General features: G+C 44.2%; 1 protein-coding gene across 9 annotated transcripts in view; it reads left to right on the top strand.

Annotated features, from left to right (window-relative positions):
* CIT (citron rho-interacting serine/threonine kinase) overlaps window positions 1-18,919 on the top strand; it is a 151,200-nt gene extending 132,281 nt beyond the window's left edge. For 6 of the 9 annotated variants that reach the window (XM_031948704.1, XM_031948703.1, XM_023497175.2 and 3 more), the window contains 18 exons: window positions 698-860; window positions 1,101-1,265; window positions 1,998-2,135; window positions 2,765-2,945; window positions 3,153-3,244; window positions 3,576-3,680; window positions 4,124-4,293; window positions 5,244-5,324; window positions 5,471-5,606; window positions 6,330-6,469; window positions 9,715-9,807; window positions 11,117-11,225; window positions 11,354-11,482; window positions 11,903-11,983; window positions 12,533-12,611; window positions 12,971-13,153; window positions 15,572-15,875; window positions 16,774-18,919. In XM_031948704.1, the coding sequence (XP_031804564.1) occupies window positions 698-860; window positions 1,101-1,265; window positions 1,998-2,135; window positions 2,765-2,945; window positions 3,153-3,244; window positions 3,576-3,680; window positions 4,124-4,293; window positions 5,244-5,324; window positions 5,471-5,606; window positions 6,330-6,469; window positions 9,715-9,807; window positions 11,117-11,225; window positions 11,354-11,482; window positions 11,903-11,983; window positions 12,533-12,611; window positions 12,971-13,153; window positions 15,572-15,875; window positions 16,774-16,797 (2,373 nt within the window). In that variant the 3' untranslated portion in view covers window positions 16,798-18,919. The remainder of the gene's footprint in view (window positions 1-697; window positions 861-1,100; window positions 1,266-1,997; window positions 2,136-2,764; window positions 2,946-3,152; window positions 3,245-3,575; window positions 3,681-4,123; window positions 4,294-5,243; window positions 5,325-5,470; window positions 5,607-6,329; window positions 6,470-9,714; window positions 9,808-11,116; window positions 11,226-11,353; window positions 11,483-11,902; window positions 11,984-12,532; window positions 12,612-12,970; window positions 13,154-15,571; window positions 15,876-16,773) is intronic. The other 3 variants (XM_023497176.2, XM_031948702.1, XM_003761183.4) reach the window with 3 other exon arrangements.
* The last annotated feature ends 5,926 nt before the right edge of the window (window positions 18,920-24,845 follow it).

Raw genomic sequence — 24,845 nt, 5'->3', positions numbered from 1 at the left:
AAAGTTGTAGTTTCCTGTAGATCCTGTGACTGTGTGATTCTGTTAGTGTTTCTGATTTAAAATGGTTTTAGCAAAGGACTGTTCCATGCTAAGCTGGATGTATGTTCTTTTCATGAGTGGTTGTTTGTGCTTTGGTTCATCCATAGGATAACTTTTTTCCCCTTGTAAAGTTAATCTTATTTCTTCCTTTTGTGCATTTTTTTTTTTTTTTTTGGTTGTTGTTATTTAATGAGTCCCTCTTTCATTTTGGCATTTCATTAACATTGTTCAAGTGTCTCGTCTCCCTCCCCTCTATTGAATGCTCACCTCTGTCTTATAATTTAGAATTATAAGAGACAAAGGAGAGATTGACTTCTGAACAATCTGTCCATAACTTCATACTCTACTTGCATTTTTTGAGGATAAAGACTGTCAGGAGATGATTCTGCTACCTTGGAAATGTAAATGAAGAGGTGGTGGCAAATTAAGCATCTTTAACCCTCTTGCTGAAAACTTCCATACCCCCATTTTTTACAGCTGGGAAGAGCTGACCGTGACTCATCTTAACATTTTCCCCCTTCAAATGCAATTATTACTAAATACACTTACAGTGAGTATGCCCGCTGGCTTTTGTGCTTTGCACCCTGGCAGCTTTCCTTTAGCTAGTTTAAAGCACCAATTTCTAGGAGTTAGGAGTTATCTCTGTTTCCATTGCTAGGGCTTATTTAGTCGACGGAAAGAGGACCCTGCTTTACCCACACAGGTTCCTCTGCAGTACAATGAGCTGAAGGCGGCCTTGGAGAAGGAGAAGGCCCGCTGTGCGGAGCTGGAGGAGGCGCTACAGAAAACTCGGAGTGAGCTGCGATCGGCTCGCGAAGAAGGTAGGAGCTTCATCGGGCAGGCTCTGAAAAAGGTGGAGGGTCTGCATCCTCTTACACTCCTCAGCACAGCCTGTATTTGGGCCACATGATCTCGGTCCTCAGGAGGTTGTGTACAATGCATCCATCCAAGGGCATCTTGCTTTCTGTAGACCCTACCTGAGGATGACCCAGCAGACTCGCAGCTGTGCTGCTTCTCCCTTTTCTGATGCCTTACTAGGCATTTTATTGGTCTGTCTCCAGCTGCCCATCGTAAAGCATCAGATCACCCCCACCCATCCACGCCAGCCACTGCAAGGCAGCAGATCGTCATGTCTGCCATAGTGAGGTCCCCAGAGCATCAGCCCAATCCAATAAGTTTGCTGGCTCCACCTTCTAGTCGGAGAAAAGAGTCTTCCACGCCAGAAGGTAAGCTGACATTGTGACTTGGAGCCTGGGTTCTTCTTGGACTCAAAAGTAGCTAAATTCACATAAATAAATGCTACTAATATATGTTAATTCGAAAGAGAGGATCTGTGATTTCATGGGTGTTGGTCTTGGCCCTTTCGGTTGCAGATCAAAGCGCTTCCTTTCCGCACACTTTGACATCTTCTTCCTTAGCATCTTCCAGCTTGGAGCTACAGCTGTGGATAAATAAATCATCTTCCCATGGCCAGCCTGGTCATAAGCCTTTCCAAAAAAAAGCAACAGAGCAACAGAGATATGGTCCATCATCTGATCAGGGCTCAAGGTCTCTGTGTTGTTCCACTGGCACAGCCCTTGGGATTACGCTCAATGTCACGCCCTGGCCGCGGTGGGCCATCTGAAAAGAGCTGGAGTGCAAGGATAGGTTATTGGAGTGAGCACAGTGGTTCATTGTCAGCCAACAGGCCAGAGAATGGTGACTGCATTTCCGGTCACACGGATTTGTGAATACCATTTACTTAGACATTAAGAAATTGTTATCTGCATAGTTAAACAAAACAGAGATTTGAAATTGAAACCTCATGTAAGTGAGGCTTAAGATATTACTTAATAGAAGCTTAAAATTTAATGGTTAAAGGAATTTTAATTTTAAACACAGATGAGCATATGGTATTAAAATAGTTATTAAGCAGCCTCTTCTGGTATGACTTTAATTTTTTCTTCCCTTCTTTCCAGAGTTTAATCGGCGTCTAAAAGAGCGAATGCACCACAACATCCCACATCGATTCAATGTGGGACTGAACATGAGAGCAACAAAGTGTGCAGTGTGTCTGGATACTGTGCACTTTGGCCGGCAGGCATCCAAATGTCTTGGTAAGAACAGATCTTGTGGATTTGGAGTGGTTGTCTGTATGTTCTGCTAACTTTATTGGTTTTTTATTTTTTTAAAAAAAGGAACATGGCTTAATTCAGTTTTATCTTTTCAATTAACAAGTCTATTTTCTCACCCTCCTCTATTTTTCAAGGGTTCTAGAGAAGTTCCTCATGATATCAGAAATCACACAAAGATATGATTCTCCCTTTGTCTTAGAGAAATATGTTTCTATATTTCTTTAGTGTGTGACTGCCATTCGTTGTGCAGCTGTCTTGGCAAGAACCATGGGTTTTTGCTTATTTCTTATTCTGTCAGAGCAGGCTTATTTTCAGGAGATTTGTTGGTTCTGATTGAAATTGGAACATAAAGCCAATCTTTTTAACATAGTGTTTATGGTTAGTCTGGGTGGTATTTTGTAACCTTGGTTCTAGAAGTGTGACCTTCTGTTTTCTCTCTTATGTAACTGGCTCCGAGGCACCCTCCAGGTTCCCTAGGAGAGGAGACTTCAGATGAGAGAAATGCTGCTGGGAGCTGGTGACCTAGAGAGGCCCTGGAGCTCCCTGGTTAAGAGCTGAGCAGAGGCCTGGTTCAGCTGCGTGTATTCAAGTGGCTTTTCTCTCTTCTTCAGAATGCCAAGTAATGTGCCACCCAAAGTGTTCCACGTGCCTGCCAGCTACCTGTGGTCTCCCCGCGGAGTACGCCACACACTTCACTGAAGCCTTCTGCCGGGACAAAATGAACTCCCCAGGCCTGCAGCTCAAAGAGCCAAGCACCAATTTACGTCTGGAAGGATGGATGAAGGTGCCAAGGTAGACTGCTGAGTCTGTTTCAGCCCGGACAGGTACCGGCGCAGGAAGCTGGGAGCTCCTCCAGGCTGTCCTGGCCAGTGCCATTGGCCCCCACATTTGGCAGCTGCTTTTTTGAGATTCTCAAATGAAGTTTGGCTTTCTAGGATTCTTTCCCAAGGCCAGAATTTTTGCAAGTTGAAGCATCCTTTTAATTTTTTATTTTCCCAGAAATAATAAACGAGGACAACAAGGCTGGGATAGGAAATACATTGTTCTGGAGGGAACCAAAGTACTCATCTATGACAGTGAAGCCAGAGAAGGTAATCTCAGGCAGAAAGGGATTGCCCTTCAAATGGCCTGGGTCATGCGTGAGCAGGGCCTTCCTCCTGACCATAGCTTTCCATTTGTTAGAGGAAAAGACCCACTTGTCTTGGGGCTCCCAATGCAATCTTCACCCCTGTAGTCGACCTCCCTTCAGATACATGCCAGGGGAGTGAGCACATGCCCGCCACTCATCCGTCTTTCTCTTCTCCTCCCCCTCTGTCCATGCATTTGCCTCCTTTGCACCTCTCTTTACACATGGCCCCGTCTTTCCCCTTGTTTTCTTTCCCTTTTTTGTTTTCTCTTTCTGCTCTTCCTCCTTTCATCAAGCTGGACAGAGGCCAGTGGAAGAATTTGAGCTGTGCCTTCCTGATGGTGATGTCTCCATTCATGGAGCTGTGGGAGCCTCTGAACTTGCAAATACAGCCAAAACAGGTAAGAGAGCACATGGAGTCATCTCTGGAGGGACAGGGAGTGGGGGGAAGATGAGGAAAAGGGATGGGGAGAAGGAGAAAGAGAAATGTGGAGAGGGAGAGAGAGGAAGAGAAAAGAAAGAGAGAAGGGGGGGGAGAGAGGGAGAGGAACAAAGAGAATGGGGAGAGGGGGAGGAGGAGAGAGACAGGAAGGGAGAGGGAAAGGGAGGGGAGGGAAGAGAGAAAGGGGGAGAGGGAGGAGGAACCGGCAGTGGCAGGATATTATTTGTAAGCAGAAAAAGGAGAGGAAGTCACTACCCTCAGTTTGTTCAGAGGTGCTCCAATCCTCCTTGCTGTGCCCTTAGAGTGCCTCATTCCCGACACTGATGTCCTTTTGTTTCTGATAGCCCAGAGGACAGTCCCTTGTAAACCCAGTGTCCATTTCTCTCTGTGCCATCTCTCTAGATGTGCCATACATAATGAAGATGGAATCTCACCCTCACACCACTTGCTGGCCTGGAAGAACACTATATTTACTCGCTCCCAGCTTCCCAGAGAAGCAGCGCTGGGTCACTGCCTTAGAGTCAGTTGTCGCAGGTGGGAGAGTTTCTAGGGAAAAAGCAGAGGCTGATGCTGTGAGTATAAATAGGAGACTGGGTTCTCCCTTTGGAAATGGACTGAATGGGTCACTTGAGACAGTGATAGTCCGGACTTCCTTGAGCCCCTCAGGTTCTCCCAGTAAGAAGTGTGGTGTGCTGCCCGTGACATGCCCAGTGCATCCATGCCCAGCCTCTTGGCATCTCTCTGTCCCGCCCGATTTTAGGAATACGGCATGTTGTAGTTGTGGCAACAAGGCCTGCAGTGATCCTTAAGGAAAGCACACAAAGGGTAGTGTGAGCTGCTGAAAGCCAAAGGCTGCTTTGTGTGCACTTGGTGAGGGAGTCCCTGGTTGTGGGCAAGGTGCCTCCTGTCTGCATGCTGCTCTCACTTGTGCCTGCCTCCGTCTTGGGACCTCTGAGACGGAGGCAGGGCCTGAGAGATGTAGGTGGTGCTGAGAAAGCACAGGGACAGCTGCAAAGGCCAGCTCCTGGACTCTGAGGAAGACAAGCCAATCCTGAGCATGTGCTCACCCACTGTAAACAGCAGGGAGCTGGAAACCCCGAAATGCCAGCTTCCTGGCGAATGCTTTGCTTGTCTTCCCTGAGAGTAGTGAGCTACTTGTGCTGCTGCCATGTGTATGAACGCTGTGTGGATGACAGCAGCCTCGTACGTGTGAGAGGCTGCTGACAGTCTCTCTCGGGAACTTTCCCTGTGTGGGCCCAGCTCACTGATGCTCTGCCTCCTACCGCTGCAGCCGGCAGGTGCCCAGTCACCCTCTGCAGCTTCTGCCCACATCCCTTCGTCCCTGCCCCAGGGGCTGAGTAGGGGCAAGGGGATCACTTGGGTGATGATGCCCAGGGCCTGCTTGGGGGGAATTTTCTCTGAGCCTTGGTTTGTGGTCCTCGGTTATTTAGTCTCTGTAGGCAGTCCATGGCTGATTCCCATAAAATCTGACCCCGTCTGTTTCTCTTTCATGTCCTAAAAGAAGCTGCTTGGGAACTCCCTGCTGAAGCTCGAAGGAGAGGATCGCCTGGATATCAACTGCACCTTGCCCTTCAGTGACCAGGTATCTGGGGGAGCAGTGGGCTCACCTTGGAAGAACACAGATCTCCTTTTGGTTTTCGTTGTTTCTGTCATTTGGGAAACAACAAAGGCATGAAATGCAGTCTTCGACTCATCTGCGCTCTTTGGGACTTTTTTTTGACTTTGCAGGTGGTGCTGGTTGGGACTGAGGAAGGGCTTTATGCCCTGAATGTCTTGAAGAATTCCCTGACCCACATCCCAGGTGTGGGTGCTGTCTTCCAAATTCACATCATCAAGGACCTGGAGAAGCTTCTCATGATAGCAGGTCTCATGCCAGAGAAATGGCACTTTACTATTTTTCTTTGCAGGGGTTCAATGGTACACCAGACACCTGCATTCTGGACTTGACTCAGGAAGACCTGATTGTAAATTCAGCCTCAGTTTCCTTATCTGTAAAATAGGGATCATAAGAGCCCCTACCCCCATAGTTATTTCGAGAATCAGATAACTTCCAGAAAGCACTTCACAAACTTTAAAGTGCTATATGGATGCTAGTTATTCTTATTAATCTTTCAGGAAAGTAGCCTGCTTACCATCGGCCCCTGGATCTGGAATGGGACTATTCTAACCCTGGCCCCAGAGAATGGCTTTGTTTGGGCGCTAATTGTCTGTCTCGCACTTGTTCTTTGAGCCTAGCCTGACTTGTCTGAGGAAAAGGGGTTGAGATCTCAGAGGAAGAGGATAACCTCTCCAAAGCAAAATTGAATGACCTCCCCCCATTTGCCGCTATCCACTTTCCATGAGGGACTCTCTTGGCCTGGCCCTACTTTTTCTACTGTGGGGGAAATTTCTTGTAAAACACCTACAGCAGAGCCCTGTAGTCTGATGTTTTCAGGAAAGCCCTGGAACATCAATAGGTCTGTTGAAGTAACTGATGTAAGAGTCAGCCAGCGAGCCACTCCCAGAGTAGCTTTTCCTTGTGCATAGACAGGGAGCCCCCAGGAGAGGGACCTTCACCCAGTGAGCATTGTGTTTTTCTGCCCTTTAGGAGAAGAGAGGGCCTTATGCCTTGTTGATGTGAAGAAAGTCAAGCAGTCCCTAGCACAGTCCCACCTCCCTGCCCAGCCAGATATCACACCCAGCATCTTTGAAGCCGTCAAAGGTTGCCACCTGTTTGCAGCCGGCAAGGTAGGTTCCCCCGTACAGCTACAGCTTCTTGGGCCCCCAGGGGACTTGGCCAGGCACCCCACCAGAGCCCTAACCTATGACTGAATCTAGAACATAGAATGACATGTGAGTCCCTGCCTGCCGTGTCTGAGTCTGAAAGTCGGGTATGTTTAGTCCCCCTGGATTAAGCTGCTGCCTGGACTGGTGAGCTCCAGAAGTGGTTTTTGCTGCCCTGACCTCAAAAGAAAATCATCTGTGGACACCTGACAACAGAGGAAGCAGGGCTCCCCTCATCCAGATTTCCCAAGATGCTCTTCCCCTTACATTCATTTAAAAAAGCATCTGTATGCCTGACAAAGTGGATATGGTCCTCCCTTAGGTGTGGGGAACGTGACAGCTTGAGGCTCCATCCTTCTCTGCCTCCAAGGCCCTTGTTCATAAAGGCTGTCTCTTTTACCTGAGGCTAGATCTGCCTGCTAGGAAAGGCTTCTTTATACTCAGTCTAAAGTTGCCCCTTCCCCCCCACCCCCTTACTCAGCTCTCTTTTCTGGAACCAAACCCGATCCTTCCTCCACCCAATCCCTTAAGTACTTGAAGACGTTTGTCAGATCTCCCCGGAATCGTCTCTTCTCCAAGGCTCTCCTTCTCAGGCCCTTTGCTGATCTGATGTAGCACAGGTTCAAGGCCCTGCTTCATCCCAGATGCTCTCTTTGGGGTGGTCACTATGTCCCCTTCTCCCTCAAAGGATCGGCCAGGGCGGAAAGATAGCTGGACAATCGCTTTCTTATTTCTAGATGCTGTCCCAAATCAGATTTCACTGTCTTGACTTAGATTTTGCATTTAATATTCTGATATGTATTTATCTGTGTACATATCCTGTCTCCCTTTACTTTGTGATGAATCCCATGAGATCAGGGACTGTGTTTTACTCATCCAATCGTTCCAGTGATTATACAGCACTTTGTACATCCTAAACATTTAATCTTTGTATTTTGAATGACTGAATTGAGAAGGTTGGGTTCTTGACCTTCAGAAACTTAAGATATGAGTTGTTGTTCAGTCCTTTTTCAGTTATGTCTGACTCTCTGCGACCCCTTTTGGGGTTTTCTTGGTACAGATATAGTAGGAGTTTGCCATTTTCTTCTCCAGCTCATTTTGCAGAGGAGGAAATGAGGCAGGCAGGGTGAAGTGACTTTATCTGGTAAAGCCAGATTTGAACTCAGGAAGGTCAGCCTTCCGACTCTGGGTCCAGCACTCTATCTGCTGCGCCATCTAGCCGCCCACAAAATAGGTACAGCAAGGCAAAATATGCCTATAGTAGCAACTGAGTGTGACTGATTGCTTTCCTCACAGCAAATCTATAAAGTCAGTCGTGTAAAGTTTAATTTTTCAACTAGGACCCAAAGATATGACTCGCCCTGGCTGTGTTCACAAAGCTGATAAGTGTCCCATTAGATAATGCCTGGGAAGCTGGGGCAATGTCATAGAAAGTATTTGAACTCCGATTCATCTTGCTTTTAAAAAACTCTTATATACACGATTATATAGTTGTAGGGAAGGGACTCCCAGAGGATGAAACTCCTTCTACCAATACTGGCTTGTCCCAGAAATCTAAATTGTAGTTTTGCTTAAGGCATCAGGAAGTTAAGTGAGACTCACAGTCAATATCATTGAGTGATATTGACCCACGTGTAGTTCCACCTCTCTGCAGATTCCAACAAAATATGGGATGTTTTGCTTTAAACCCTACTTGCCTGTCTGAATCCTGAGATATAAAAACCTCTTGAGCTGATGCCAACTATATTAATTCTAATTTTAATGGGGTTTTATTTCTTTCTTCTATTTTTATAGCATAATAATACTCCATTCATTTATATGCCACAGCTTGTTTAGCCATCCCTTCATTTTCCAGTTTTTTTTTCCACCACAAAAGAGAATAGCTATCAATATTTTTGTACATGTAAGGCCTTTTACCTTTTTTAATGGTTTCTTTGGGATACATATTTAGTAACGATATTGCTGAACTAAACCTTTTTTTTTTTTTTTTTTAAGAAAATAGAATGGAATAGTATGTAACACTATCCATTCTTTTGTGATTGTTCTTAACAAACCCTTGAGGGTTGAAAACTATACTCTTCCATTTTCCTTTTGTGTAATTCATTCTCTGGGCTCTAGAGTTATCAGAATTAACTGGATCCATATTTCTAAGTCATTGGCCTCGGAAGGATCTGCAGGAAATGTCTATAAGCATAGGAGATGCAAAGAGAAATTTCAACCTAGGCTAAAGATGGTTTCCAGGAAGGGGTTCTTGGAACTTGTACATGGTACATTATCAGGTTCCAGGTGGGATGCTATTCCAGGTAGGGTCACTATTGTTCTTGGGCCTATGGAAACTTTGCAGTCTGGGACATTTTTGTAGCAAAGGTTTCTGAACTATATATAAGGCTTTCTTGAACAAACAATAATATTGCATAATAATGATAAAAATAACTAACAAACATTTATGTAGCACTTAACTATGTGCTGAGCACTTTACAAATATCATGTCCATTAATTGTCACACCAATCCTCATGTATAATTCTATATATAATTCTCATTTTACAGATGAGGAAACTGAGGCAGAGCAAGGTGAAGTGATTTGCTTAGGATCATACAGCTAGTAAGGGAATGAGGCTCAGATCTTCCTGACTTGGGCATTCAGAGATAGCATAATGGGGTCAGGAAGACTCATCTATGTGAGTTATGTGACCCTGAACAAGTTACTTCACAGTGCTTATCTCAGTTTTCTCATCTGTAAAATGAGCTGTAGAAGGAACTTCAAACCACTTCATTCTCTTAGCCAAGAAGATCCCAAATGGAGTCACAAAAAGTTGGATGTTACTGAAATGACTGAACAACAACAAAACCTCCCACGTCCATAGCTAGCTTTTTATCCGCTGCCCCACGGGGCAGCCTGCAAGCATTCTCTTTAAATACTAGAGATACAGAGAAAGGCAAAACCACTCTTTGCCTTTATGTTCAGAGGAGACGATATGCAGACAAATACATGCTTGATGTGTACAAGTTATACAGGTGTTCATTTTGAATCACAGAAGTAAAGGAGCTCTGATAATAAAGGTCCTAGAAAAGGAGTTTTACTTTCCTAAACATCTTCACCCATCTCTTACATTTCCTACTGATTACAGTTTGTTCCTAACCCCTTTGCAGAGGGCTTTGTTCATCACTGTGCTGGAGGCTCATGGCTCTTTTTCTCTTTGCCCGGCAGATTGAGAATGGACTCTGTATCTGTGCCGCCATGCCTAATAAAGTTGTCATTCTCCGGTACAATGAAAATCTCAGCAAGTACTGCATCAGGAAAGTAAGTTGAACACTCCTGGGATGGCCAGGTGTTGATCCAGCGTTCTGTCTATCTTGCTGGTTTCTCTGGAGATTTATGACCCCCAACTCTTTTGGGTTGGAGAGTAGGCATTCAGCACTATGTCGCTTTCCAGGGTGCCTGTCTCACCTCCTCAAGGTACCTCCAGGGTAGAGACAGCAGGTATGATTGTCTCCCCTTGCGTTGGCTGTCTCTCTGCATAAGCTGGGCGCAGCAGGTGTAGATCGAAGAGAACCTCGATTTTGGATGGCTGTAGTCCTAGGAAAGAAGGAAGGTGACTTTTTCTTTTGAAATCTTAACAGGCCCCAGTGGTGCCTCTGAAGATTTCAATTTCTTTTTGTAGTTGCTATTTTTAGCCATTTGGAAAAGATAGTAGTGACTTCTTTTTGGAATATGCTACCAGGGAGAATGGAGATAATAATTAAAATGTGGACAGGACTTAAGAGATCATGGCATCTGTTGTACTATTAGAGAAAACTCAAATCCCTAGATAGTGAATGTCCTATTTCTTGCAACTCTAATATTCATTGAAGTAGTTGAAACCATCTAAATTCACTCTGCTTTTGTGAAATAAAGGAAACATTTGTAAGGATCATTGCATACAAGGGACAATATGTTTGCTCCTGTGCAGAGCATTGCTGTTAACTTAGCCTTTCAAAAGCATCGGGGCTGTACAGTAAAATTTCAGAAGGGACCTAGGTGAGACCATGATAAACTTTTAAATTTGAACATATTCCTTAAAACACTTGTTGCTTCTTGATCCGTTTTCTTGATGCTAGGGACTGACTGTGGTCTAGGTATGTTACCTGAGCTAGTGAATTCCACTTGCTTGGGGAGGTCATGTTTTCAGATGTGTCCTGCTGCTTGTTCTGCCTGCTGGCCTCCTTCTCTATCTTAGAAGTTAGTTTGTGATCAGGCCAGAAAAGCAGTCAGGGCAGACCTGAAGTAAAAAACGATCTTTCAGAGGCTTCTTATTTTCTGTTCTGTGAAAGTTTTGTCTGTGTGACCTTTTTATTAGAGCTTATCCCCAAACACAAATTTCGGGGACAACCTTGCTTTCGACATTGTTGTTTTCCTAGTCTGGAGTTTGGGGGAATAATGGAATAAATATGCTTAGGCAGAAGGTTTTGGGAGTTGGGCATGCCTGTGGGTCTTTGGGTCTGCAAAAGCTGTCAGATGACTTTAAATGCTTAAGGCTAAGACTAAGAAATGGAATGCTTTGTTTTAATGGTTGTTTACCATTAACTCTGTAAATTTGTAATTATTTTTCTTTCCTTTCGTCCTTCTGTAGGAAATAGAAACTTCTGAGCCCTGTAGTTGTATTCATTTCACTAATTATAGTATCATCATTGGGACAAACAAATTCTATGAAATTGAAATGAAGCAGTACACGTTGGAGGGTAAGGTGGCAAAACACCTTTTCTTGTAGGATCTCTTTAGTATTGTCAAAGATCATTTCTGGCTCTTCATGCTTGCTTACAACTGGTGTGGAAATAATGCTCCTATTGATTTTCTTCCCTTTTTACAGAATTTTTGGATAAGAATGACCACTCCTTGGCGCCTGCGGTATTTGCTTCTTCCTCCAACAGCTTCCCTGTCACTATTGTCCAGGTGAATAATGCGAGCCAGAGAGAAGAGTACCTGCTCTGTTTCCATGGTAAGTCATCTCGGTATTCCTCACTTATCTTTTGGGGGTTGCTCTGCTGGATCCCCTTGCTCTGTCTGTTGTTTAATGTTGGCTTCTGATGGTAGGTATATAGTAGGATTTTACAGTAAGGAGTTTTAACTAAATTTTCTCCAGACATAATACTTTCTCCTCTGCTTCTCTTTATACTAACTGTTACTCCTTTCCTTCTTTCCATTTGTACTTGTGAGGTTGCCTCCTGAAGGCCACTTCTGTAACTTGTATGAGATATTCCCAAAGAACTTTTTGGTCCGCCTGCTGTTAGATCCTGCTGAAACTGCCCAACTATTCTCTGGTTTGGTTTTTTAAAAAATCTTTGAAAGTGATCTCCATTTTCCTAGCCTCTCAGTTAGGCTTGCACGTGAATAACCCTGGCTTGTCGACTCCTTGCAGAATTTGGTGTATTTGTGGATTCTTATGGAAGAAGAAGCCGCACAGATGATCTGAGGTGGAGCCGCTTGCCTTTGGCCTTTGGTAAGTGGGGTGTGGTGGTGACCGTGATCAGGAATGGATTCTGGCAGGAACTTTCTTTGACTCAGCCTGAATATTCGGGCAATCTTTGGAAGCTGAGAAATAGGTCTTATAAGTCATATTGGAGAAGTCAGTGTAAATGAAAATAGCCATTCTTCCTGGGTCAGCAGGAATCACCCAGAATTAGACCCAAAGACTGAACCGAGTCATGATGCTAGCATGGGGACTGGAGTCTGTGTAGGGTTTGAGAAGTTCTTGTGCCAGGAAAAAAACCATTTCCATGGATTCTTCACCACACATGTTTTTTAGCTAGTTCTTTTCAGTGTCATTCCTATATGTTAATCCTGTGTCCCAGAAAGAGTTTGGGTCTAGATCTGGAAGTAAGATCCAAGAGGGAAAATGAGTAAAGCCACATTTATCCTTGCTTTCCATACCTGCTCTTGTTGCTCCTTGTGCGGGCACTAGAAAAGAACCTGAGCATGTGCATAGCCAGTTTTGATTTGAATTTGTACTAATACGACTTCTTTATGATTGTCTCTTCTCCACGACCAGCCTACAGAGAGCCCTATCTGTTTGTAACACACTTCAACTCTCTTGAAGTGATTGAGATTCAGGCACGTTCTTCTTTGGGGTAAGTGTTCCCAAGGTCTTTTTTTTTTTTTTTTTTTTTTTTTTTTTTTTGAAAGAACATGACTTACTGCTTTACTTTTTTGTTGGAGAGGCACTTGGGATTAAGTGACCAGTCCAGGGTCACACAACTAATAAGTGTTAAATGTTCAAGGCTGGATTTGAACTCTGGTTCTCCTGACTTCAGGACTGGTACTCTATCCCCTTTGCTGTCTAGTTGCCCCTCTCCCAAAGTCTTCATGAAACCAATTGCTACAGGGTGGGGTATATGTATATGTAAATGTGTGCACGAGCACACACACACACACAGTTTAAAGTTAAATAAAAATGCAGTCTAGTAACCACAAATCTTTCATTGCTCAGAACTCCTGCACGGGCTCACTTAGAAATTCCAAATCCTCGTTATTTGGGACCAGCAATTTCATCAGGAGCGATTTATTTGGCATCTTCTTATCAGGACAAATTAAGAGTCATCTGCTGCAAAGGAAACCTGGTTAAGGAGTCTGGGGGTGAGCACCCCCCCAGAGGGGCCTCCACCTCCCGCAGGTATGGCATTCATGGACTGTCAGTTGCCTGGGCATGTTTCTTGTGTGTGTTGGCCCCTGTAAAAGACACTGAGTTGTTTTACACATGAGGGCATTACACAAGTACAGACTTTCTGAAATTTAGGTAGGTTTGTTTCTTTCTGAATCAGCTGGCGATCTTACTGAAATATGGGCAGTATTGAAGTCCAGACTTCAGGGTTACTTTCTTTTTACTCAGCTACTCCCTGGCCAGCTGTTCATGATTTAAGTGTTATAAATCAGTAGAACGCTAGCTGATCCAAGGTTCTCCATTAGGAATCTTCTTGATAAAAATGAATCTTTAGCTTCAAGAAAAATGGGCTCTATATCCTGCAGAAAGGTGTAGCTGAAGTAACATTTCTCTCAAACACAAAACTTTAATGAAAACAGGGGGAAATGTTTTTGGGTCGTTTGTAAGCAGTCAGTGAAATTTGCTCAGTGAAAATGCTTGATAGACCAATTTTTTTGAGAAAGTAGACCTAAGGGATAGCTTTCCATTATGTCATTTTACATAAACATCGTGAAGGAGGCAGTTCTATTCTGGCATAAATGCTTGTCTTCCATCTTTGGTCTCCATTAGTAGCCAGTAAACTATTATGTATGTATAACTTCTCATTTCTCCCACAGAGTCCAGACATTTACTTCCTGGTTGAACAGACTAAGTCAATGATCCCTGCAGTTAAATCACATCAGTCAAACCTCCCGTTATGTCCTGTCACTTTCAGAGAGGTCAATAGCAAACAATTTTAGAAAGAACAAGGCACTTGAGAACTAAGTACTGGTACCTTCAGATCCTGAAGCTAAGAAAAGGGAAAATCATTTCCTTAAAATATTGATAAAAAACAAATAAAAACATTTGAATGCTGTTTTCTGGTTCCTACCATTGGCATTGCCCTTCCTGAAGGATTCCAAGCTTTCTGAGCAGATCCATATCATAGTCATAGGGGCAACATTCAGTGAGTCAGAGCCCTTAATGGACAGTTTCTGTCTGTACAACAAACTCTTGAGGAAGCGGCCTTATGAACTGAAGATGAGTACATCTGAAGATGGTTAGCTGGTTCTTCTTGAATCAGCGATTTGGGCAAGTTTTGGGCTTGTTCATTAAACAGCTTTCTTTCCCAGGGCAGGAGTAATGCCATAAGTAACAGATTCCAAGGCCAGCAGACCACCGATCTGGGTTATGACTTGTAGACTTCTTTTGTCCCTAGGTCTAATCCAGCAGGGAGTTAACTCTCCGTTCCCCAAGCTGCATGTCTTTTAATACTGTTAGTCACCTGAACTGAGGTGAAGCCTCAGTGTCTTGTGAATCCAGATCTTGCTTCACAGTCAGTTCTTCCCGGCCTGAGGGTGTGGAAGTCATGTCCTCTTGCTCTAAGGCGGGAATGGCCAGAGGGATGTTTCACACCAAGTGTTAGCCTGCTAGCCATGACTTGCAAAAGAGTCTTTTTTTTTTTAATTAAAAAAGTTATTGATACTTCTTTTTTTATATGACCTATATTTCTCAATATAGTCTTCTCTCCAGAGAGTAATCCTTTATATAACAGAATAAAAAAAGTGAAGAGAAAACAGATAAGAGAGACCAGCCAGCACATCCGCTGAGTCTGGTACCCCTGCACGCACACATCCCCAGCTTTGCAGAGAAGGAGGCTGCTGCACTCCCTTCTTTCTTCTGGTCCGGCTGGGTTATTTCAGTGGCACAGTGTCCACTGTTTACATCCCTGTGCTCGTGGTGTGCTCTGTTTTTCTGGCTTGTTCTCCTTCGGTTTACATAAGTTGTCCAAGGCTGCTCTATTTTCATCAGACACAGCTGTCACTTTACAGTATAGTCATATTCCATGACAATCAGCAACTGCACTTTGTTAGCCACTCCGTTAAAAAGCATCAATTTTTTTTTGTTCTTTTCTAATACACGCTTATTACAATTTAATTACAAAAGGATTTTTTCCATCATTTACCTCCTAGGGCATGTGCCTGACAGCAGGGTCTTGCTCCCCGCTTCCTAGCTCCACTAGCAGTGTGTTAGGGTGCCCCCAATTCCCCGTCTCTAGCCCTTTGTTCTCTTTTGCTAGTTTGTTCAGTGTGAATTGTCTTGCTGTGGCAATCTTTTCCATGGTCACTAATAATTTGCAGTTCCTCTTTGCTCCTGTCCTCTCACTACCCATTGGGGAATGTCTTTTGGTCTCCTAAAAGATGCCTTTTCATGCTCTCTGCAGGAATTGTGTCTAGAAAGTCCTGGGGGATATTCCTATGAGGAGACTAGATTGGAAAGGAGCAGGGACCCGGTGGGTGCTGGTTGCCACCGCCTTTTTTTTCCCTTTGTAGCCTAATTCAGGCTTGTGTGAGGGGGTGATCTGAATTGAATTGGAAATGTGTTGTTCTCTCCCTTGTATTTGAATGCCAGCAGTCCTAACAAGAGAGGCCCCCCCACCTACAACGAGCACATCACCAAACGTGTGGCCTCCAGCCCAGCGCCGCCTGAAGGCCCCAGCCACCCACGGGAACCCAGCACACCCCACCGCTACCGAGAAGGCAGAACCGAGCTGCGTAGGGATAAGTCCCCTGGCCGGCCTCTCGAGAGAGAGAAGTCTCCGGGGCGGATGCTGAGCACCAGGAGGGAGAGGTCTCCCGGGAGACTTTTTGATGAAAGCAGCAGGGGTCGATTGCCTGTTGGAGCTGTGAGGACTCCACTGTCCCAAGTCAACAAGGTCAGTCAGGGTTATGTGGGGCTGTCTCAGAAGGGAGGCCGGGGGTGAGGGTGGGTGAGTTGGATCAGTGAGAGTCTTTCTTCCCATGCAGCAGCATTGCTCAAGCTCTACCCTCCTTAGAATGATTCAGACTCTGTGATAATATGGGTGAAGAATTGGCAAAAACCGGCCTTTGTGCTCTAAGGAGTGTCTCCTCCTGTGCAAATTAAACATATACCAAGTTATGTGGGGCAATGTTTAACCTGCTTTAGAGAACAAACCAATTTTCCATATTTGTTTGTTAATGATTGATTTGGGGCTTAGTTTCTTCATCTTTAAAATGAGAGAATTGAATTAAATGACCCTCTAAGGTTCTCTACAGCTCCATGTCATGTGTTTTCTTCCACGTTCATTGGAGTAGGTCCATGGAGGAGCTGCTTTTACTAAAACTCTGAGTCCAGGCATGTGCTCGAGTTAATAGGAGTGGATGCATCTTCCACCAAGTCTGGGAAGCTGGCCATAGGCCCCAGGGCTAACACCTAGGGTTCACTCACAAGTCTGCCCAGGCTGCGAGCTCTCCTCGTCCAGCCTCATGCCTTCACTCTTCTTGCTTTTCTATTTTTCTTCAGTGACAGGGGAAGTAGGGTAGGCTGGGATGGGGGAAATTTGTCCTTTGAAGTTGGTTAAAGAGAGAAGAAAAGTTACTAATCTGGTTGAGGAAAAGATTGAAATGAATATTTAAAATACCTCACGCCAGCCATTTAAGAGTTGCTGTTGCCCCACAGCTTGGATGCAAAATTGGCTGCACTCTGAAGGGGCAAAATCAGCCTCTAGGAGTGCTTGCTGATGGTGTTGCTGCCTGTCATATGATGTTTTACAAAAGCACAGCTTGAATCCACCTTCATTGCTTTTTTGCCAGGTCTGGGACCAGTCTTCGGTGTAGTTCTCAGCCAGAAATACACAAAAAACAAGATTTGACTCCTCCTCTTCAGCTGCAGGACAAGCTCCACCAGGGCTCTGAGTGGGAGCCCGGGGCCCTTTTGAGCCTCCACTCCTCAGCAGAGACAATAGAGGAAGCCCAGTTGAGGCCGGGGGTGCCGGCCAGTTGTCCGTGGTCTCTTCCCCACCCCCTCCTGGGCCATCCCTGCACTTTGTACAATGGCTACTCTTTCAAGCTCTTCATAAACTTTTGTAGCAAGGACAAGGAGAATGTGGACCCTGGTTGGGCAATGGGCACGATTGGAACTCTGATTTACTAGCTGCTCCCATCATAAGTTAAAAAAAGACACGGAATCCTTGAGATGGGAACTTGCTTTTGAAGTGACAAGTGTAGTTTGACTACAGCCTTGGGTCTTTACTGTAGAACCCACAGCCCCATCTGTTTGCTTTCCTTCTGTTGGCAGCCATCCTTAGCCCTGGCCCTGATCAGGCCTACTCATTGCCTCCTCCTCCTCTGACCAGCTCAGAATGTCCCCATGTCTGTGGGCTTCCCCCCAAGAGCAGGACTCCAGACCCAGGAGCCTCGTGGAGCTTTGAGCAGCGTCGTCTTGGGACCGCCGGCCCTGCTTTCACGTGGCTCTGGCCAGACATGCATGTGGTTGACTTGCTCTGAGCTCAGCATCCACGGGGCGGCCAGGAGCCTCCGTCCAGGCCCCCTGCATGCTGCTGCACCATCAGCCTGGCTCATCTCTTGGTTGCTACGCTAAGTATCCTATCATCATTCCCATGTAAGCAAGCCAATTAAGACCTTTTGATGACTTGCCAACTTACTGGCCGTGACTGAGCTGCAGTCTGTGGCACTGGGGGGGAAAACGCTATAAGCCTTATTATTTTGATGAGAGAAGGATTTCAGCAAATCACCGCCTAGAAAACTTGAATGTGACCCCCCTGTGTGTGTCCCCTCTGTGTGCCCCTCTGCCTACTCCTTATGAACTGGCACTCTTCCCAGGGCCCGTGACCATGCTGAGGCTGTGCCCTCAGGTGCACTGTGGTTCCATCCTGTTTTCTTCTTGCCTGCTAGTTAAGAGGCTGAGCTCCCTGGCAGCCTCATTTATGGCTTCTCTGGCTCGGCTGGGACTTTAAATCGGCCTCTGCTAACAGGCACAGGGAGGACCATCGAGGCCAGCCCGGTGTGAGTTGTGAACTGGTTTCAGCCATAGTCAGGAGCAAAACTAGCTGCTCAGTCTTGGTATCCAGTGCAGCTTAATCTCCATTTGGACCCTTGGCCCATATCCTCTGGTCTTCCCTCTGTCTCCTCCCTCGGGCTCATTTGTTTCAGATTTCTGGGAAACTCATCATCATCTGGACCTTGGGCAAAGTAGGGATTGGTGTGGTTTTTGTGTTGTCAGAAGTTTTGGGTTCTGTTTGTTGTTTTCTTTCGTTGGTTGTTTTCTTTTTGTTTGTTGTTTTGTTTTGTTTTTGGTGTGTGTGTGTGTGTGTGTGTGAGTGAGTGTTATATTTTAATTCCCCACTGAGAACAGAAGATTTGACTGAAAATTTGCTGAAGTTTTTGCCTCTTGGTCCACAAGTATTTTGAAAGGTCACTGAAATTGGTCTTTCAGTCTTTGCATTTCATTTAGATCTCCATGAGAAATGGGCTTCTCAAGTCCTAAAAAATGTATATCTTGTGTCTCATTTGTGAAATGCTTCCTCCTACAGGAATAGCTCAAAAGACTGTACATATTTACAAGAAACTTTATATTCGTAAAAAAACAAACAAACAAACAAACAACAAAGGAAATTGAATTGGTTTCTACTTTTTTATTGTAAAAGGTGCATTTTTCAACACTTAACTTTTGATTTTAGTGGTGGTGGTTGTGAATGGCCATCAGGTCAGAGGGTAGGAGCTCTCTGTAAGACCACCAGGATCCCAGAAAGAAATATCGTCACATGAAATTGCAGTTAGATACTCCTAAGTTTATTAAGGTTCTAGGTATCCAAAAGTGCAGCTTTTTCTTCATTACTTTTTTATTCTTGACAAGGAAAGGAATAAAAGGTATAAATTCAGGATCTACTCCAAAAGAAATGGACTTTGTTGTTGAACAATAAATAATCAGATAAAGCAATTACATGAAGCAGTTTGATTTGGTGAAATGACTTCTTCCTTCCCAAGTCTCCTCTTCCACTTGTTAGGAGTCAGTTGATTGTGTGGTGTCTACTTGGGAAATGTGCTCCTCCTCCGAGGAGCTAGTTGGGGTCAGTGGGGTTGCTGATATGACATCAATGGCCTGGTTGAGATCCCATTCACAAGGTTGTAGATCTAGAACAGGAAGGCATGGCAGAGGTCTCCTGCTGCAACTCCTCACCTTCCAGGGGAAGGGGCTATCAAAGTTATATATACAGAAGGCCACAGAGCCCGGTCTGTGGGCACCAAATTCCAGTTCAACATTCTTTGGCAGGATCGCCCGTGGCTTGACTCTGGGCATCTCCTCTGGCTATCCCCTATGCCCAGAATGCTTTCCCTCTTCTGTGCTGACTGCTGACCTTCTGGGCTTCCTTTAAGTCCCAGCTAAAATCTCTTCTACAGGAAGCCTTCCACAACTCCTCTTTATTCTAGGACCTGCTCTCTGTTAGTTATCTCATATTCATCTCATACATAATTCATGTTGTATATATGTTTGCTTTCTGTCTCCCCCATTATATACAGTCACCTCCAGACAAGGGAATGACTGAGTGGCGCAGAGCTTGCTATTAGCTGATAATATCCTAGGAAATGAAAGTGGGTAGCTTCATATTTAAATACATATACTGCAATTAAAAATTGATTTGCATAGTCATAATCTCTATTACAATGGCATCTCTGATATTTTGTTTATTTTTATTGTGAACAGGTTTTGAGACATACATATAAATCTACAATCGAGGTTCTGTTGGATGTTTCCAAAATTTAGCTTTCATTCTCTTTCCCAGAGATGCTAATTAGTGTAGAATTCAAATTTGGGGTTAAACTGTGCCCCCCCCCCCATTGGTTGAGATGGAAATCACTATGCCTATCTCACAAAAAGGCCTGTTCTTGAGTTCCTAGTGACCTCTTTCCTAGCCTCTCCACTTCCATGTTGGCTTCCAGCCTTTTGGAGGTGGGTCTCCTTACAGGTATCTGGCAGGTACTTTCACTTTTCTGGTCCATTCTCCAAAAGCACAGTTGTCTCCTGTTCAAAAATCTGAACTTGTTCCCTATTGCTGCTGGGAGACCATTTCCTTTTGCAAAAAGTCAGACATATCACCTTTTCTGTGATCACAACTCTAGTTTAATGTTAAGTCAGTTCAGACATAACTTCCATATTAAAACTGGACCAGAAATGTTGAGTTTTAGAGAGTTTTTGCTGTGAAAGAGACACTAATTTAAAAGAGCTGAAAGGGTGTTATGTTCCAATCAAGGAGTCTTGAATAGGCCCTGATGGAGAAAGTGTTTTGCACAGATCTAAGGCTTGAGTGCTTGGAGTTTTGCCCCATCACTGTTGGACCATGGCAGTTAAGCTGATCTAGGGACAAACGTCTCTCTGATCATTTTTGTTTGGCTTGTGAAAAGGGAACCACAGACAGAGATTCCAGGGCTAAGGACCTCAGAGCCTGGATTCAGAAATGTCCTTCCCCACCCATTTGAATGAGTGCTTTGTTTCCTTCAGAAGAGGGAAGAGAAATAGAACTCCGATGTTATAGTTTTACCTGATTCTGTTAATGATTAATATGATTCTGTTTGCTTTGCAGGCTCTTTTATGGAATAGGAGGGAAGTCGTGGTACAAACAACTAAGAAAAATGACATACTTCTTTATTTACTGCTCATTTACTATGTGAGCATGAAGGGCAGCTAGGTGTGCCAGTGGATAGAGGGCCAGACCTAAAGTTTGGCTCTTTCCAGACTCCATAATCTATTCCTACAGTCACCCAAATGTCTCACCCACACACTCTTTCCTCTCATCCATCTCTGAAGGATCCCTAGCTTCATTCCGTGCTTTGTAAAACCCGGTGACTGATCTCCCTTGAAGTTGTGATTAGTTAATGCCTTCCTGAGATTGCCTTGCATTTATTTCTCTGTGTACAGGATGTATCCTCCCAGAAAAATGTAAGCTCCTTGAAGGCAGGGATTTTTTCCTTTTTGTCTTTTATTCCTTTGTGTCTGGCACCTAACAGATACTTGCTTGTGGAACTGAATTTTCTATGGAATTAAGCTATTTTGCTTCTGACTTCTGTTGGGAAAAGAATAGAAGAGAGACTGACTTGAGAGAATAAAGAAAAGGAAATTGTGAAGGTCATTTGGATGGATCTGTTTAGACTGATGAAGACTGTTTAGACTGAGTTTGAATTAGTGAGCAGAAATTTGGAAAAGTCCCAGAGAACCTGAGGAAAATGCAAAGAACAATGGCTTGATCAGAAGTAAGGAAATAAGGACTGAAAAGTAAAAACCTGAAGAGAGGGATTCAAAGAGAAGGCAGTTGGCAAGACAAGTAGTGAGAGAAGGGAAAGGAGCATAACTCCAGAGGGGACACCTTGGAAATCATTATTAATAACAATAATAATCAATAGCTAACATTTATATAGGATGCAGCCTAGATGGTTTGGGAAAGAGGAGGAAGCTGTATGGAGCTGCCTCTTTAAACCTAGGGGTCCCTGGAGCCCAGCACTTTCCCCTCTGGTCAGTGGGTCCAAGCAGACAGGCTTGATGAGATGGGAAGATGCAGCATGGAAGAGGAATATTAGGAACCAAAAGACCAGATCTGAGAAATGACAAGATGCTCCAGGGCTCTCTTGCTGAGGCAGTTGTCCACCCTCTGGACAGCTAAGAGAGATGTCTGCCCTCTTCTGTCATTCCCAGGAGCACATGGGTAGCCTGAGGTGGGATCTGAACTCGCGGCTTGCTGACAAGTCCAATAGGCTGCTTGCTGCATCGCCCCAGGAATGGGGATGGATTGGAAAGGCAGAACGGATGTGACCCATGGGGGAATTTGGTGTGAGCATTTTGCTTTTGCTTTGGTTTATATTCAGTTGGAGGGAAAGGGAGGAGAGAGAGTGCTTGCTAATCAGAAAAAAAGTGACATTAAGTTGAAAAAACCTGAATCTACCCTTAATTGCTTCACGGAATAGTTTGTATTTCTTGCTCCAACCCTAGCTTGGGGACAAATACCACTGAGTCAAATAGACTGAACAGTTTAGTGGCTTCTCCCACCAAGGAGCTGGAAAGCCAGGGGCTCCTCTTCAGAACAAACTATGGGAAATGAATGTAAAGAGATAGTACTGTATTGAAAGGAATGATGAAAAGGATGGTTTCAGAGAAAGCCGAGATAAAGAGGGCCTGGGCAGAATTAGAACAGTCTACCATGACAACACCGGACAACTATGTGGCTCAGTGGATAGAGCTCGGAGCACGAGTTCAAATCTGGTCTTGGACACTTCCCATATGTGTGACCCATGTTAAGTCACTTTGGCCTGTTTGCTATATGAAGGAAATGGCAAACCATTCAGTATCTTTGCCCCCAAAAATGCCAAACAGGGCACGCGAAGAGCCAAACAACAATAGCAACTTTGTAAAGACAATGTTGAAAGGCAAAAGAATGCTGATCGGTGTATTGACCAACTAAGGATTCCAGATGATTAATATTCCATCAAGCTCCTACTGAGAAGTGATAGCTTTAAGGTCCAGAACTTTGGAACCAAACCAACATGTTAATTTGATTCTCTTGAATATGCATATAAGGAGTTTAATTTTTTTCTTTTTTTTCCCCCTCTGGGGAAGGATGGAGGAAGACAAAATAAATGCTTGTTAAATCGAAAATAAAACTTAAAAAATAAACCTATGGATATGAAGAGGTAGTTTTCAGGGGAACAAAATCAAAGTTATCGATAGGCATATGAAGAAGAGCTCTAAATCACCTTTGATTAGAAAAATACAAACTAAAATGACTCAAGTCCCACCTTATAGCTATCAGATTGTCTAATATGACAAAAAGGGAAAATGGTAAACATTGGAAAGGATGTGGAAAAATTGTGACACTAATACACTGTTGGTGGAGTTGTGAAATGACCCATCTGTTCTGGGAAACAATTTGGAACTATATCCCCTTTGAGCTGGCAATACTATTACTAAATCTGCATCCCAAAGAGATCATAAAAAAGGGGAAAGGATCTGTCTGTGCAAAAATATTGATAGTAGTCCTTTTTGTGGTGGCAAAATACTGGAATTTGATGTGATGCCCATCAACTGGGGAATGACTGAACAAGCTGTGGTATATGGATTTAATATAAAAAATGACAAACAGGCAGATTTCAAAAAAACCTGGACTTTCACAAACTAATGCAAAACAAAATGAACAGAACCAGGAAAACCTGGTACACACTATCAATGACTCGGCTCTTCTCAGCAACACAATGGTCCAAGACAAATAGAAAAGATTCACAAAGGAAAATGCTATTCACTCCAGATAAAGAATTGATAGACTCTAAGTTCAGATCAAAGTTTACTCTCTCCTACCCTCAACTTTATTCTTTGTGTGTGTGTGTGTGCACGCGTGTTTCTTTTCATCTGTTTTTCTTTCACAAATGTGACTAATATGGAGACATGTTTTACCTAATAGCACATATATTACCTACATCAAGTTGCTTATCATTTTAGGAAAAATTTGGAACTTGGGATCTTATAAAACTGAATGCTAAAAATGACTTTGACATATACTTGGGAAAAAATGTTATTGAAAGAAAAAAAAATGGGGCAGCTAGATGGAACCAGTCCTGAAGTCAGGAGGACCTGAGTTCAAATCCGGGTCTCAGACACTTAATACTTTCTAGCTGTGTGACCCTGGGTCAGTCACTTAACTCCAATTGCCTCAGCAAAACACAAACAAAATATCACCTAGGAATGAGTTGAGGCTACTGAGAAAAGTTAAGGACAACACAAAGGATTTTTGTTTTTGTTTTTTTCTGTAGGAAAAAAATCCAGCAGAACAAAATCATTCTTTAAGCAGTGGATGAGTCAATGATAATGAGCAATAGAGGAGAAATGTTCAAATCAACTTTGTTTGGTTTTCTCTAGTGAAGAGAATGATCTTTGCATTGGATGTGACAGAAAAAAAAAGTGGCAAATAGGTAGTTGCTACCCGGGATAAGCAGCCAGCTATGCTGAGTGCCCACTGTGGGCCAGGCACTGGAATAAAAGCTGGAGGTACTCCAAGAAAGGCAGAAACATGGTCCCTATTCTCAAAGAGGGAGGGAACATGCAGACAACTAAGATGTAGAGAGAACAAACTGGAGATTATAATGTGGAGGGAGGGCCTGGGCACTAAGGGGAATGGGAAGGGTTTTAGCAGCACTTGGGAGTCAGGAGGGGAGATGAGGGAGAGCATTCCATCTCTCTAGGGGACAGCCAAAGATGATGCTTCAAGTTGGGAGGTGGAGTATCTTGTTTGAAGAACAACCAGGAGCCTGGTGTCACTGACTGCAGAGCACAGGGCATAAGGGGAAGAAGACGGGGGCAGATTATGAAGGGCTTTAAAAGTTAACAAAAAGATTTTATTTGATTCTCAAAATGGCAGCAAGTCACTGGGACAGAACAATGACCTGGAACAGACTGGCGTGGGGAGACTCGAAGCAGGGAATTCAATCAGTAGGTTTAATTATTGTAGCCCAGGTGGGGGAATACAGATCTGTACCTGGTGGTGGCCATGTCAGAAAAGAGGAGGGGACGGTTTTGATGGCCCTTGTGAAGGGTAGCATTGACAGAACTCGGCAGCAGATTGGACGTGGGGAGGACACAGTTTATGAGGAAGATGGCAGTAGCCTTGACCATAATTGGTTAGTTGACTGTTGTCCTTTGTGACATCACCATAACAGAGTCAAGATATTGAGCTTGGAAGCCTCTATCTCCAGTTGGGAGCAAACAGTCCATCTGAGCATCTGGCGCGGAGATGTCTCTCAATCTGCACATCTCACGTTTCTTTTGCCCTATTGCACTTCAGCTTTGCCCACAGAGCAGAGTTCCATCTTTGATGTGGGCACACCAT

The sequence above is a fragment of the Sarcophilus harrisii genome, chromosome 1 (assembly GCF_902635505.1).
Source record: "Sarcophilus harrisii chromosome 1, mSarHar1.11, whole genome shotgun sequence".
Classification (NCBI taxonomy): domain Eukaryota; kingdom Metazoa; phylum Chordata; class Mammalia; order Dasyuromorphia; family Dasyuridae; genus Sarcophilus; species Sarcophilus harrisii.
This window is presented reverse-complemented; position numbering and strand designations above follow the sequence as displayed.